Raw genomic sequence first — 16,549 nt, 5'->3', positions numbered from 1 at the left:
AAAGTTAAAAGCTGAAATAACAGCAAATAATGCAAAATTGGAGAGTAGTGTGAGAATGTAGCGAAGAGGGTGAAAGTGGTCGTAAAGTCCTCCAGCAGCCTAAGCCTATAGCAGCATAACTACACAGATAGTTTCAGTTCAGATTATTTAGTTAAACAGCGCTTATTTACGACAATGTCGTCTCGAGGAACCCCACAAAGGGTCCCACTGATGGTCATTGTTATACTAAAAACCACAAGGATTGGGATACCTCTCTCTGTCAGACTGAATATAACCATTGGAAAAGAGAAGGAGGTCATACAGGTAGCAGAAATGGAGGGTGTGTTTGCACCTCAACCATAACTGAGCCGGTTTAGGCTAAACCTGACTCCCCCTTACTCCAACCAACAAGGAGGGAGAAAGGCTCCCTCCCTGATAACCTAAGCCACTCTAACTATAAGCTTTATCAAAAAGGAAAGTTTTAAGCCTAGCCTTAAAAGTAGACAGGGTGTCTGCCTCACGGACCAAAAATAGCTTTTCGTCATTGGCAGAGAGGATCTGGCAAGTTCTTCATGGGCACAATCCACACATTCAACTCCGCTGCTGAACCACAAATGCATTTTCCTCACAGTTATGGCACCATTAAACTAAAACAGATAGGTTTTCCAACAGAATAAGATTTATTGCCTAGAAGATTTTTGTGCAAGTAGTTTTTTTTATTATTTTCTTTAAAAAAAATATATATATATATAGATATATATATCTATATATATATATATATACTTATATCAATTCTAGATGATTTAGGAAGTTGACTGTCCTTGTTTTAGAAATATAATCATGTCCGTATGGTCAGGATGAAGAATTTCACAGCATGTTGGATATTTACTAAAAAATCCTCCGGCAGAAAACGGATTTTGCACATTTTTCACCAGTCCAATGAATCAAAGTAAGAGGAGTTTTGGAAAAGAGGGTGAACCTCACCGGTGGTCAGGTTTCAACTTTTTATTTCTGTCAGTCAGTCATTTTCTACCGCTTATTCCATAGTGGGTCGCGGGGGAGCTGGTGCCTATTTCCAGCAGTCTATATATATATGAAAGCAGAAATCGAGTTGTTTCATATTTCTTTGTAGGTTAGTGTTATGGAAAGTCCTCGTCATTTCATCCCTTTCATCATTTTGCAGTTACAGTCATTTACAATGTGGCTTATTTTTTCTTTTAGGTAAAATAAGATTTTAGGGTGACTTTGGAACCATTCATTCCCACGATAAAGATGATTCATATGTGTTTTAACAACATATGCTTACAAGAACATTTTCTACATTATTTTACCATAAGAAAATGTTAAGCATCTCCAATCCACCAGGAGGGTGCTCAGTTGTTTTGCATTGATTAGAAATGCATAATCTCTAACAATTCATTATATTCCATCAGTAACCAATACCCATGTGAAATATCAAAACCTAGATGGGAAATTGCTTGCTGGAGGCTAAAATCAGACAAGTTTTAGCCTGATGGGCATTACTAGTGACCATCTGGTTCAACACTTAAAAAACATTTTAAATTGTTTTTTCTTTCCAGTTTGTGAACAAACCATAGCTAAGAACTCAAACATCAGATTTTCTTTCCCAGTCTTTGGGACGGGAGACTTGGGGTGTGATTCTGGCTCTCTGGACTTTGTGTGATCAAGTAACACTAGAGGTTGTTATGGAAGAGGAGTTCTCTTTCCACACATGCTCTTTGTTCAGGTCTCTGTGCGCTTCTTTGTCCTGGGGTTCAGTAAAACATCTCACTCTCATTGAGCTGTTTCAGTGAGGGTGGTCTTAATAGTTCCTCAAAGCTTTTTAAGCAAAATAAATTCTCCTTTCTACATTCTGTTACAGTTTTATCATCAATATGTAGTCTCACTGCTCTAACTTCAACTGCTTTTCTGCCAAAATCAAACGGGGATGAGAGGAAGACTCACCACAAATAAAAATATAGAAAACCTGAAGTCTTTCAGATTTCTTATTAAACGTTTTGGAGGTCAGAGGATAAAAAGTGAAATCACCCTTTAAAACCAGGCAGCCTGTCTGCTGTAATGATCATCTTTCCAGGAATTACATAGTGTGACTGCATGTTGCAGCCTCAGGCCTTTAACCTGCTCCTAAGCTACTACACAGTGAAGACATGCAGTGATCTGAGTAACATAGATATGACCCATTTGACTTGCAAAGCACATTTATAAAAACACATTTATTTAGTGACACTATAAAGCAAGGCCTTTGAGCTACAAACAAGTCCGAGTCTGTGTCGTAAAGTGGAGGAAAATCAACAAAAAACTTTTCAAACTGCACTTGATTTTAGGTTTTAGATATCGTTTTCACAGACCTATTTAGCTACTCAAGTATGTCCAATCTGAGTCAGCTGTTTATGATGCCATAAAATTAATAATGTAATTTTTGCACAGGTAAAATGGATCCAGTCCAAGGAGAGGCTCCGAGCCAAGTTCGGCACCTCTCACATCTGCAGATCTCCACTGTCAACAAAGCAAAACTTTGCTGATGGATCAATTATTAATGCACTAACTGTAAACAAAATAATTATCCACAATTACAAAACACAGCATTTAGTAAGTAGAGATTAAAAAGCCAAGATACAAAGATAGTGAAAGCAGATTAAACTAATTAACAGGCCAACAAATACATAATTACCCCACTAGCTTTAAGGGTGTGGCAGCAAGAAAACCAAATTTTAGGAGATCAAACTAATTCCAAATCAGTTGTCAATACTTTGAGTGTCTGAGAAATGCACCATTATCTGTTTGCAGAATAGGATTAAGTAACCAGTTTACTTAATGCAGCTGCAAAGGGACACAACGAGCAACAATGATGCATTTTAGAAGGAAAAACTGTTAATTCAGCAAATACTATTTAGACTGGCAAGCTTTTAATTATTGTATTCATTAGCAAAAGGTGAGTTTGTAGAGTTACACAACAACTTGATTGGGTGCAGAAGAAATGTTTAAAAAGAAGCTGTAAAAATCATTACGTTCTGCTAACTGAAGCAAAGCAGTACATTTAAAAGCAGAATCCTTGTTGGTTAAAAATAAATGAATACACTGGAAAGATTTATTTCCTGAGAGTAAACACTACAAACATGGCATTCAGTGTTCCCTTCCTCCCCACAAAGTCACACCCTCCTTTACTGTCCTATAATTTAGCCTGAATACTCTGCATACCCTCCAGAGGAATGTGAAAAAAACAGCTGAGCAGGTTAATGAAAGAAGCAAATGCCACTGTGGATCTCAGTTTACGAAACCCAAATAATCCTGGAATCTGAACGATGGGAGTGAAATCCCCGCAGGGTACTTCTCACTGCCGCAGAGAGAAAATCAAAGAGAAACAGTCAGCAGCCATCATTCTCAATTCCTATTAAAGTGACTTATTTGTCAGCAGAGGAATTTAAACAAAGTGTGACAGCTTTAAGCGGACCCCCCTAAAAACCGACGAGGACGTTCTCAAAAACATTCACAGGCTGCTGAGGTGCATCATCTGCCTTCAGGTGAGTTCTGCCTACAAGCAGGACAGCTACTCATCTTTTATCAGTAGTTCATCTGATTATTAAAAAAATGAACAAGGCCTTTATAAGCTATAGAAGAGAAAAAACAATCTAGAGCAGCGATTCTCAAAGACCAGATCAGATTAGAAGGCAAGCCAATCTGGAACTAGATCACACCTAATTTTAGGCCAAACTCTGCTGAGAAGAAACCTTAGCACAGAACGCTGCTATACCACTAGTCTATGGTCTTATATTTATGCCACCAACCTGAGCACGCAGTGAGACTGATGTGAGCGCATCTATCTGTGAACAAAAAATTAATTGTCGTCTTTGCGTTTAAATCTCGCAAGCCTCCTCGAGATGTGCTCTGGCACGTGCTCAACTCTGACAAACTCTTGCTACTCCTGCTCTGTGCTCCAAAAATCAACAGTGAAATAATGAAATATTTATTCTTGTTATAGTATATGTGTTCCTTTGGTAAAAACTAATGAGAATTTTGCATCACCTCTCAGGGGCTGGAAGAAATAAAGTCCTGAAAATGAGACAAAAGCATTTTAAACACGTCAGTAGCTCAAGAAATGTAGAAATATTACTTAAAATGCACAATGTAAGTCAGCATTTTTTATACTTAACTCAACATTCTTAGTCTACAAAATTCAATTGTTTATTTTATTATTTTCTCTTTTGTTTTTCTTAAATCCTACCATTAGTTTTGTATTTTCTGCTGCTTGAAGCACTATTTTGATTTGCTGGTTTTAATTGCTCGTTTTTCATTCAACCAAGAACAATATTTGCGAGGAATACTCCGATTGGTTGAAAAAGACCTGTCTGTGATTGGCTGTTGATGTGGTTCATTTACATACCCTTTGTCAACTTGCAAGCGCAGAGCAGGCGGAGCATGAGTTTGTCAGAGCTAAGCTCGTAACTGAACACGTATTGAGTGAGCGTGTGTGAGATTTAAACGCACACACCACAAATTCGTTTCTTCACACAGATTTATGTGCTCACATAAGTCTCGATGCACGCTTAGATAGGTGGCACAAATATAACGCCATACTAGTAAATAGTGTTCAGAGCCTAGTTCATAAAACAGGAAAGCACCTCCTTCTCTACCTGGAACTGTAAAAAACATATTTGCCAAATTATCAGCGAGAAACAGCCAAATAGGAAGAAGCTGTTGTATAATGGGAGTTTCTACTCTCTTTCCTCCCTGTGCACCACCGGGTCCGTTTCTCTCCAGTTCCGAGACCCAACCAGTAAAACCAGCAAAGTATTTACCTTGTGAAATAATGAGAAGTGGTTAATTATAAAATCAAGATTTAATGGCAAAATGATCAGTGTACAGAGTATACAATTGAACAGATACAGAGTGACATTCACCTTCGGTACCGGGCCCCCCTCAGCCCATCTTAGGGATGAACCGAGAGGAGCAAAGAATGGAGCATGAGTCCTGCTTTCATCTATGCCTGTTCTTAACCCCCCTAAAGGGTGTCATCCTCTTGTATCAGTTTATCCTTGACTATGTGTTGTGTCTTATGTGATATCAACAGTTATGTTGTGTAAGCTGTAGCAGTGAGCGGTGCTGCAGATAAGCAACAAGGGCAGATATATTTAATTAGGGCAGCAAAGAGATGATTAGAAAAGGCTTCAGAATCATACATCCATAAACAAGCTAACATTAAGCTCACACCTTATCAAAGATCCTCAGCAGAGCAAGATGAGAGTTTACTAAACACATTTTCAAGCCATATGTTCCAAGTCAATACGATGCTAGAGAAACTTTCAAAGTGAGCCAAGTTTGCTTCATCTGTATAGGCAACGCACCCCTCCCTTTCATGTTTTAGCACACTAACAGTCAGTCAGTCATTTTCTACCGCTTCTTCCATAGGGGGTCGCAGGGGACCTGGTGCCTATCTCTAGCAGTCTACGAGCGCCAGGCGGGGTACACCCTGGACAGGTCGCCAGTCCTTTGCAGGGCAACACAGACACACACAGGACAAACAACCATGCACACAATCATTCACGCCTAAGGGCAATTTAGAGAAACCAATTAACCTAAACAGTCAAGTTTTTGAACTGTGGGAGGAAGCCGGAGTACCTGGAGAGAACCCACGCATAAACGGGGAGAACATGCAAACTCAATGCAGAAAGACCCGTGGCCGGGAGTCAAATCCAGGACCTTCTTGCTGCAGACAACAGTCCTACCAACTGCGCCACCGTTCAGCCCAACCAAACTAACAGTCCTCTTCAGATTTTTCTTGTTTAGAGGACAAAAAGCCAGGTGTTTAATTAAGTTAATGGTATTCTGAGAGTACTTTTGGCCTGCCAAAAGGCTGGAGTGGCTGGAGTGTGTTAAGCAGCAAAGTGCAGGCTAGCTACCCAAGCCAATCGCCAGTTATTAATCAGCTAACATCAGTTTGTTAGATTCTCATTGTCGCTCTCTAAGAAGCAGAACAAAAAGCAACAATTCTGCACAATCAGCACATTCACCTATTTACATTCACCAAAACTAAATGTCTCGGAAAACAATATTATGACGCCAATAATTTAGTAGCAGCCCTTTGGCTTTAAATAAAAGCAATTGGACCACATTAAACATGTATGTTTAATATTGTTGTGTTAATACTTTTATACAGTCGTTCAGTTTTTACTTTCCTTTCTGTCAAACAGTATACATTTTCTGGTTAAAGAATGTATTTATTTTGTAAGACATGAAATTAAAAAAACAAAATAAAATTGACAAAACATAAAATGTATTTTGATAGAAACCAAGGATTAAGGAGCTAATTAATGGCAGACTGTGCAATTTTCCAAACCAGGCATTTTGTCTCTTAGTATCTGTAACTTTCATCTTGGTTGCTTGGATGACTTAGGATCACGAAAAAAAATGATTAGACACGTTAATCAGAAGAGATTTACTATCGCTAGATGTTCCTGACCTTTGACCTTATCTAGAAATTAGATTTGGACCTAGTTGTAAATGTTTGGTGTGCAGCAAAAAATAAAGGTGGAAATCCAGATGTATGACCATTTATGTTTAATTTGCTGCAAGTTATCGTGAGAACAGGCTGCTGAGACATAAAATCATCTAACAAAATAAATAAATGTCTCACCTTGTCAGGGTGTTCATTTGGGCTTTTGAGAAAAGACAGCAAAAGGGTTCAATGGATTTAAAATACAAGTCCAAACAAGAAAACAGCACCATAAAAGACAAACTAGGGCCTGCATTATTGTGTGTGAGCAATGGGATTTCTTCTTATGTATATGTGCTGACTTGTTTGTAATCTATATCCACCCTAAAGCTGAGTCTTCTTCAACAATAACATGCTTTTACTGCATGAGGTCCACATTTAACTGCACCAAAATCCATAATCAAGCCCTTCATAAATGACATAACTCATGCAGGTGTGCCGCTGGCATGTATCAACCTGATGGCAACGTATAACTGCAGGCCAAGTAACAGTACAAATTGATCAGCCTGTAATCTCAATCTGTCACAGTTTCATCTGCTCTACCAGGTGAAGAATTAGAAGTCAGAACTGGATTTTCAAGGAGGTGCTTTTCTATGGGAGAAGTTAAACCTTAGTGTCATATTTACTAATCATCACTTACAGCTGTTATTTACTTACAAAGCTGAGGAAATACGATTACTTTGTGTCAAATTACACTTATACTAGTTTTATGTTTCACAAACTCTGGATGCATCTCATATGGAGCAGCCTTTGGTAAAAGTCAGTTATTCAGAGTATCCTTTTGACTTTGCTACTTCACCACACCTTCCATTTAGAGATCACTCATCATTGTGAGTCTGGCATATGTTGATTTAGGACAGATTTTCCATTGCTGTCAGAGACTATGAACGAAGGCTTCATTTGAACTATGATGACAACTTGTTCTTATTGCTTTAAACTGTTCTGCAAACGCCGCTCTAAAGCTGTGACTGTTGTTCCTAAAACAATCCAAACACACATCTGCAAATGTGAAGACAATCTGAATAATAGCAAGATTTTATTAGACTACTTCACATTTTAAAAATTGTAGCTCTCAAACTGCATAGTTTGAAAAGTTCTGTTATCGATGGCACCCTTTAGCTCAAACCGTATTCTGTAGAGATGCAGCTCTGTCCCTCTTTTACCTGCTGCTGCACACTGCTGCTCGGCAGTCTGAAGGCAGGTACCCCACATTTTCTTATACATACAGAAAGATCATTTTGGTGGTTTGGAAACATTTGATGGAAAGTCATGGCAACACTGCAGGAAACATGGGATGCATGTTTGTCATGCCATCAAATTGTGATGCTTTGACTGTAGGTTATCATACCATAAGGATCTGTTCTGGCCCATATCTGGTATACAAACACACTAGGGCTGCACGATATTAGTAAAACAGGCATTATTGGATAATATTGGTGAGTGTTGTAATAACTACATAATTTGAAATAAATAACAACAAATAATTAAAAAGTGTTAATGTCTTTCTGTTTTTGGTCCCAAAGAAAAAATACACCCCAGATAATGAATAGTCTATAGCTACTGGAAAAAAAAATCCTTATTTCCATCTCAACAACAAGGTTTATTTGAAAACATTGCTTCTAGCCCATCTGCTGGTTTGACTTGATCACCTTACCCCCTCATAACCTCCTAAGCCATTTTATGCTGCATTAATTAAGTGTCACCAAATATATAACAGGCATAGAGTCTGAATGCATTCTGCTCAGATAATTACTTGACACTTGTCGAAGTTCAGGCAGTTCGTCGTGTGTACTTTGCACACACAAATATTGCAACAACAATAAATTTGCGATATCACACACCTGCACACACACACCCCAACACACACACACACACACACACACACACACACACAACCCAAAGTGCAGCCGGATAATGATCCAACAGCAGTAGGTACACCTTTCACAGACTTAAGAAACAATATTTTTCAAGTGGCCTAGTCAAAGTCTAGTTGTAAATCCAATAGAGATGCTGGTGCAAGTCCTTAAACAGACCGCTAATCCTCAAAAACACTCCAATGTGGCTAAAAAAACAATTTTCGATGAAGCTTGATAGCAGTTGTTGCCACAAAGGTTGGCACATCCAGTTATTGGGTTTAGGGGCATTACGTTTTCACGTAGTATCAGGTTGGTTTGGACAGCTTTTTTAATGAATAAAATCACCGTTTCAAATCATTAGGTGTGACAAAAAGAGAAGAAACAGAAGAAATCTTAAAGGGGAGAAATACTTTTTCACAGCACTGTACATCCAAACCAAGAAGCAAATTAAAGTCTTACAATGGTCTAGCCAAAGTCCAGAAGGAAATCTGACAGAAAATCTGTAGGATCAAATGAAAAGCGCTTTGGACCACAGATGTCCTCCCAATCTGTATAATGTGTGGAACTTTTGGAAGGTTGACTGGGTAAAGATCACTTTGTCAAGATGTAGGATTCTGATAGACGTTTAACAAAGAAGATCGATTGCTAAAACTGAATTATTAGTACTTTCACAGTTTAAGGTTGTGCCCACTATGCAACCTTTTAATGGATTTCCCTCTCCCAGATATGTATTTTTCTAGGTAAATTGTATCCAGTATGTTGCATTAAAGATGGGAAATGGCTTTAAAATGATTCATCATGGTCTCATTGTCTTGCATCACACAACCCTGGGGTGTGTACACCTTTTAAATCCACTGTATTTGTCCATCGTCTATACCCGCTTATCCTTGAATGGTCGTAGGGGGCTGGCATCTACCTACCAATCTGCAGCCAAATGTATTACACTTTTGAAAATCTGTTTCTCCATTTCTTTTTACTGTCTGTTGCCTCACACTTTGACATAGCACCTAAATAAGTCACAAATCTCAATAAAACTAACTCAACACCAGCAGTAAATGACTTTGTAGGTGTTAGTCTGTGTTTGTCATGTCTGACTATGAATCACAGGTGTTCTTACACACCACCAGCGATAAAGCAGCTGAGGGCAAAACCCAAATCCTCCCTGACATTAAACACCTCCGCTCTAACTGGAATCTCATTTCATACACAAACACGAGTTTCAGCCCTCCAAACCTGCCAGTCCCTTTGTTTTTATCACAAACACACGCTGAGCGACTAGACACTTCCACGTTTTCAGGTTAAAAAAAAGCATCAAAACAGCAATACTGGACTACGAAGTAGTTTCAGACGTTTTCAATGATAACATTGTGAAAAGGTAAAAATAAAACAAATAAAATCAAGACTGGATTGACAAACAGTCCCCATTTCTGTTCCTTAACAAACCACCAAGAGGTGTGGCTGCGCGATTTGAACAATTTTCTATGTCGCCGTTCAAAAATAATTAAAAAATACTTGGTTGAAGGGATCTAATTAGGGGACAGGTGCCTGAGGCCTGATAGAACAAATCACTTTCTGAAGTCGTAGTTAACAAACTTCAGACAGGTAACGTGAAACTCTAAACAATCAGCATAATGGGAGATTGAGTTCAATATTTTTTTGTTTATCAATAAAAATAATAATAACAATTTTTTTTGACCTGCAAGTAATTCCTTTTTTGGCCTCAGTGAAAGTGCTGCAATCCAACGCTGCACCAGTAAGTGGCAATAACATTCACATTACTGACATCAAAAGTCTAAAGAAGAACATTATGAGTGGTGCAAGGCTCCCAGAAAGTACCTTGTTACATGTTACTGTTATTGCAGCATGATTTCAGCCATGTGGGAAGTAATCCGCTACATCAAGCATTTATATACTGATTATATGCAAGCACGACATAAGCAGAGTTTTTAAATTTCCTTTTTTTTCTCTCATCCCAAAAGCTTGTAAACGAGAAGTACCAATACAGCAGGAAATCTGTGTTTTAGTGCAGAGGACCTTAGCCATTTAATATATAACCACAGGATAAGAATCAAAATGACAAAATTATCATAAATAATACTGCAACAGGTATGAATTGTAGTGATCCACCAATCAGTCGGCCTGTTATCAAAATTAGACAGTTGTTTTCCTCAATGATCTCAAATTTGCACACTTTTTTCCTATCATTAAAAGCATGAAAACTAAAACATCTCACTTTCTTCAGTCTGCAAATGCACCAACAAAAGTCATGGTCTTTGATGCATTTTTATCTTGAATTTAGCTAAATAAAGCCAAATACAAGTTGGGGAGATATGTTTTAAAGCATTGTGGAAAAAATCTATGATCCCTTTATTAATTGTTGATATTAGTAACATTTAAATATTGAATTAAAACCTTTTGAGTAATATTACCATAGAAACAAACTGCCAGCCACCTAAGCTCCTATGTGAAGTCTGGCTAGATTATAGCTTTGTTTTCTGTTTCGTGAGCAAACCTCAGGATTTCCATTGAATGGAAACTCTCAACAGCCACTTGGTCTGGTGGTGAATGTGCCTTTTTCTGACCAGACGTTGCCTCTTCTGCAGCTAGACAGCAGTTTAGAGGACCAAACTGACACAACAGTGATAATTACTCCTCTGTTCATGTGAACACACTTTAGACTTTTTTTCAGGCAATGCCAAGTCAGATGACACAGAGGTACCATAAATCCTCCCTGTTATGACAAAAGCTAAAAGGAGGACGCTGTGGGTTCACATCAAAAGAATGTCCCCCGCCTACTGCAAAGGCTTCTGGGAAGCAGCCAGACACGGCCCAGTTTAACACTTGCCTTGCAACAGTAGGAGTTCCTGTGATTGTGAGCAAAGTGGTGTTCAGTGTGTGAATGTGGAGGAAGGAGGGTGAGGCTGCACACACAGCTGCTGCTGGAGCAGCTCTGAAGTTTCAAACAAAGAGAAGAAAGCAGTTTGGTTGTGCAGCATAACTGTCACACCTCAGTGTGCTGTCACACTAGGGATTCATGTTAATCTCTGTTTTAGTTAACAGTTTCCTCTGGAGTCCTTTCTCCTGCTTCTTCTGCAAAATCTCAGTTAGGTTTCCACAGACCCAGACTTCTGATTCCTGATCATATTGAATCCAATTCATTAATAATTCATCTATTCAACAATTAGGTAGAACAGATTTGTTTTCCCTTTGAAATAAACCTTAACATTTTTGAGGTTGGGCAACGTTTAATATTAAACTAGATTAACTCTCCACCCCCAGAGCTCATGTTGACTGAAATTCTAAGTAATTCCAGGGTGAATTTCAAATTACCTGCTTGGTTTCGTGAGAGTGGCATGTAAATAATGGTGCAATATCAGTTCCCAACTTCATTAAAACAGATTTTTTCACTCATCACATTCTTTCTCTGAGCAGCTGCAGCTCAGACATAAAAAGACACCCGTTTCAGTTTCTGTTTTCTATGACCCAAGAGATTTTTATCTGAAAAAAACCTAAATTGAACTTGTTCCAACAAGCTGCAGGCTCATGTGCCTGCAGGACTGTAGAGTGCTCACCTGAACTCATTAACATGAAGCATCTGTTGGTGGAGTTTCAACTTGTAGAAACAGCGTTGGCGTCAAATTCCTCTTGGATTTGAAACCTAGCTTATATTGAAATTATTTTCGTAACTTTCAGTATTTCTACCCAGGTTTTACCATAACAATGAAGAGGACTAGAAAATTGTGCAATTTGGCAAAAATATGCCAAATGCCTCTCATTTCATCTCAAACAATTGGAATACCATTAAAAAGAAAATTGTTTCAGTAACTTAGTTCAAAACATGAAATTCATATTGTAAAAATTTGTTACACACAGAATGATAGATTTTAACCAATTATTTCTACATCATTTTGATGAGTACGGCTTACAGCTAATGAAAAACCAAATTTCAGGCTCTCAGAAAATTTGAATACTACATAAGATCAATCCTCTTTGCACCATTATTCTGCTGGGGGACTTCAACGCCCACGTGGGAAATGACAATGACACCTGGAGAGGCGTGATTGGGAGGAATGGCCTCCCCGATCTGAATCCAAGCGGTGTTTTGTTATTGGACTTCTGTGCTAGTCACGGATTGTCCATAATGAACACCATGTTCAAACATAAGGGTGTCCATCAGTGCACTTGGCACCAGGACACCCTAGGCAGGAGGCCAATGATCGACTTTGTTGTCGTATCATCAGACCTTCGGCCGCATGTTTTGGACACTCGGGTGAAGAGAGGGGCTGAGCTGTCCACTGATCACCACCTGGTGGTGAGTTGGGTCCGCTGGAGGAGGAGAAAGCCAGACAGACTTGGCAGGCCCAAGCGCATAGTGAGGGTCTGCTGGGAACGCCTGGCGGACCCCTTGGCCAGGGATGTATTCAACTCCCACCTCCGGGAGAGCTTTGACCAGATTCCGAGGGATGTTGGAGACATAAAGTCCGAGTGGACCATGTTCTCCACATCTGTTGTCGATGCTGCAGCCCGTAGCTGCGGCCGTAAGGTCTGCGGTGCCTGTCGCGGCGGCAATCCCCGAACCCGGTGGTGGACACCGGCAGTAAGGGACGCTGTCAAGCTGAAGAAGGAGTCCTATCGGCTGTGGTTGGCTTGTGGGACTCCTGAGGCGGCTGATTGGTACCGTGGGGCCAAGCGTGCCACGGCCCGGGCTGTGGCAGAGGCAAAAACTCGGACCTGGGAGGAGTTCGGTGAGGCCATGGAGAAGGACTACCGGTTGGCCCCAAAGCGATTCTGGCAAACCGTCCGGCGCCTCAGGAGGGGGAAGCAGTGCTTTGCCAACACTGTTTATCATGGGGGTGGGGAGCTGCTGACCTCGACTGGGGACATTATCGGCCGGTGGAAGGAGTACTTCGAGGATCTCCTCAATCCTGCCATCACACATTCCCTGGTGGAAACAGAGGCTGGGGACTCGGGGTTGGACTCTTTCATCACCTAGGCTGAAGTCACCGAGGTGGTTAAAAAGCTCCGCGGTGGCAAGGCTTCGGGGTTGGATGAAATCCGCCCTGAGTACCTCAAGTCTTTGGATGTTGTGGGGCCGTCATGGTTGACACGCCTCTTCAACATTGCGTGGCGGACGGGGACAGTGCCTTTGGATTGGCAGACTGGGGTGGTGGTCCCCCTTCATAAGAAGGGTGACCGGAGGGTGTGTTCCAACTACAGGGGGATCACACTCCTCAGCCTCTCTGGTAAGGCCTACGCCAGGGTATTGGAGAGGAGAGTCCGGCCGATAGTCGAACCTCGGCTTCAGGAGGAGCAGTGTGGTTTTCATCCCGGCTGTGGAACACTGGACCAGCTCTATACCCTCTACAGGGTACTCGAGGGTTCATGGGAGTTTGCCCAACTGGTCCACATGTGTTTTGTGGACCTGGAGAAAGCATTCGACTGTGTCCCTCGTGATGCCCCGTGGGGGGTGCTCCAGGAGTATGGAATCGGTGGCCCTTTACTAGGGGCCATCCGGTCTCTGTACGAGCGGAGCAGGAGTTTGGTTCGCATTGCCGGCACTAAGTCGGACCTGTTCCCAGTGCATGTTGGACTCCGGCAGGGCTGCCCTTTGTCACCGGTCCTGTTCATAACTTTTATGGACAGGATTTCTAGGGCCGGAGGGGGTCTGGTTTGAGGACCAGAGGATTTCGTCTCTTCTTTTTGCAGATGACGTGGTCCTGCTGGCCCCCTCTAGCCAAGACCTACAGCATGCACTGGGGCGGTTTGCAGCCGAGTGTGAAGCGGCTGGGATGAAGATCAGCTCCTCCAAGTCCGAGGCCATGGTTCTCGACCGGAAAAGGGTGGCTTGTCCTCTTCAGGCTGGAGGGGAGTTCCTGCCTCAAGTGGAGGAGTTTAAGTATCTCGGGGTCTTGTTCACGAGTGAGGGAAGAATGGAGCGGGAGATCGACAGACGGATCGGTGCGGCTGCCACAGTAATGGGGGCACTGTGCTGGTCCGTTGTGGTGAAGAGAGAGCTGAGCCGAAAAGCGAAGCTCTCGATTTACTGGTCGGTCTACGTTCCTACCCTCACCTATGGCCATGAACTTTGGGTCATAACCGAAAGAACGAGATCTCGGATACAAGCGGCTGAAATGAGCTTCCTCTGTAGGGTGGCCGGGCACTCCCTTAGAGATAGGGTGAGGAGCTCGGCCATCCGGGAGGGGCTCGGAGTAGAGCCGCTGCTCCTCCACATCAAGAGGAGCCAGTTGAGGTGGCTCGGGCATCTATACCGGATGCCTCCTGGACGCCTTCCTCGGGAGGTGTTCCAGGCACGTCCCACAGGGAGGAGGCCCAGGGGACGACCCAGGACACGCTGGAGGGACTATGTCTCTCGGCTGGCCTGGGTACGCCTTGGGCTCCACCCGGAGGAGCTGGAGGAGGTGTCTGGGGAGAGGGACGTCTGGGTGTCTCTGCTGAATCTGCTGCCCCCGCGACCCGGTCCCGGATAAGCGGAAGACGACGAGTACGAGTATGAGTACATAAGATCAATCAAAAAGGATTTCTTAACAAGGAATTTGGCCTTCTGAATATTATGTCAATGTAATGTACATTATATGCTCTCAATAGGTGGTTTGTGGATTTTTATTCATGAATTACTGCATTAATTCGGTGTGGAGTGGAGGTGATCAGCATGTGGCTCTGCTGAGGTGTTCAGGAAGCCCAGGTTGCTTTACTAGCAGCCTTCATCCCATCTTCATTGTTGGCTCTGGTGTCTCTTAACTTCTCCCTGACAATACTCCATAGGTTCTCTGTGGGGTTTAGGTCAGGTCTGAGACATCAGTGAAATCAGGGTCATTAAAGCAGGTATTTGTAATTTTGGCAGTGTGGGCAGGTGCCAAGACCTGCTGAATAATGAAATCAGCATCTCCACAAAGCTCATCAGCAGAGGGAAGAATGAAGTGCCCTAAAATATTCTGATAGACAGCTGCACTGACTTTGGACTTGATAAAACAGAGTGGACCAACACCAACAGAGGACATGGCTGCTTACTGACCGTGGAAATGTCACACTGGACTTGAGGCAGCTGGCATTCTGGGCCTCTCCAGTCTTCCTCAAAACTCTGGAAACATGATATTTTTTCTCCAAAAAGTTCAAAACTTCCTTTCAATGAAAAATAGTACTTTTAACCACTGAGCCCAATTCTATTCCAGTGTTTCTCCTTAGCCCAGGACGGACAATTCTGACATCTCTGGTTCTGTAGGGGATTAACACAAAGGATGGGATATTTGCAGCTCAAGTCCTGGATATGTCTGTGTGAGGCACTGCTTGTTGTGTTTTTCTATCACACCTTTTCCTTCCACTTAACTTTCCAAATATATGCTTGGATACAGCCAGCTTCTATAGCAATGATGTTTTGTGGCTACTCTCCTATGGAGGGAGCCAAAGATCGTCTGCTGGACAACAAGTCAACAGTCTTCCCTATGATTGTGTAGGCCATTATATAACATTTCTGTAAAAACAATCCTTTTTTAATTACAGCAATGTTATTATTAGGTCATTTTCTATTTTTTCATTTGCTGTAAGCCATAATCAACAGTAAAGAATAACAAAAAGAGAAAAGGAAGGATAGAATTAAGAATAGGAATGACAAAGAAGGAAGAAAAGAAGGAAATACAGTCTGGAAATGTAAACATTTTCCATATTCCTATTTTCCTATCCTCTACTTTTCCATACATGAAAAATACTTCACGTTGTAGACTGCATACCCCTTTATCAGCCATCAGATGGTTTTTCAGTGAGTTAAATGATGCAGTTTACACATTTTCATGCGTTGTTAGCCTCCTCACCTCCTGCTGCTGCTCCTCCTGAAGACTTGCCTCGCTTCTGCTGGGACTGGATGACTGGCTGAACACTGAATGTGTGCTTTGACTGTCGTGCTGAAACAAACAACCAGCAGAAGAAAACATAAGAGACTCAGAGTGTCTCTTTCTCGACAGCAGACCCAGAATTTATGGCTTCACTGGTTTCTAGTTAAAGGAAAATGCCCAAAAGGCAACGTTAATGAAAGCAGCTTAAAAGGTATACTTGTGACTCACACACACACAAAAGATTATTACATTCAATTATCTTAATTATATAGTTAATTACAAGATTAATGGACTGTGACATAACACAGATTACAAGCAGAGATTGATTTCATTTTAATTCCTTGAGATTAGGTAGA

The 16,549-nt window shown here is 41.5% G+C and overlaps 1 protein-coding gene across 2 annotated transcripts in view; it reads right to left on the bottom strand.

Moving 5' to 3' along the window:
* pof1b (POF1B actin binding protein) overlaps positions 1-16,549 on the bottom strand; it is a 55,398-nt gene that overhangs the window by 31,906 nt on the left and 6,943 nt on the right. For both annotated transcript variants that reach the window (XM_047379080.1, XM_047379082.1), the window contains exon 2: positions 16,173-16,262. In XM_047379080.1, the coding sequence (XP_047235036.1) occupies positions 16,173-16,262 (90 nt within the window). The remainder of the gene's footprint in view (positions 1-16,172; positions 16,263-16,549) is intronic.

The sequence above is a fragment of the Girardinichthys multiradiatus genome, chromosome 11 (assembly GCF_021462225.1).
Source record: "Girardinichthys multiradiatus isolate DD_20200921_A chromosome 11, DD_fGirMul_XY1, whole genome shotgun sequence".
Classification (NCBI taxonomy): Eukaryota; Metazoa; Chordata; class Actinopteri; order Cyprinodontiformes; family Goodeidae; genus Girardinichthys; species Girardinichthys multiradiatus.
This window is presented reverse-complemented; position numbering and strand designations above follow the sequence as displayed.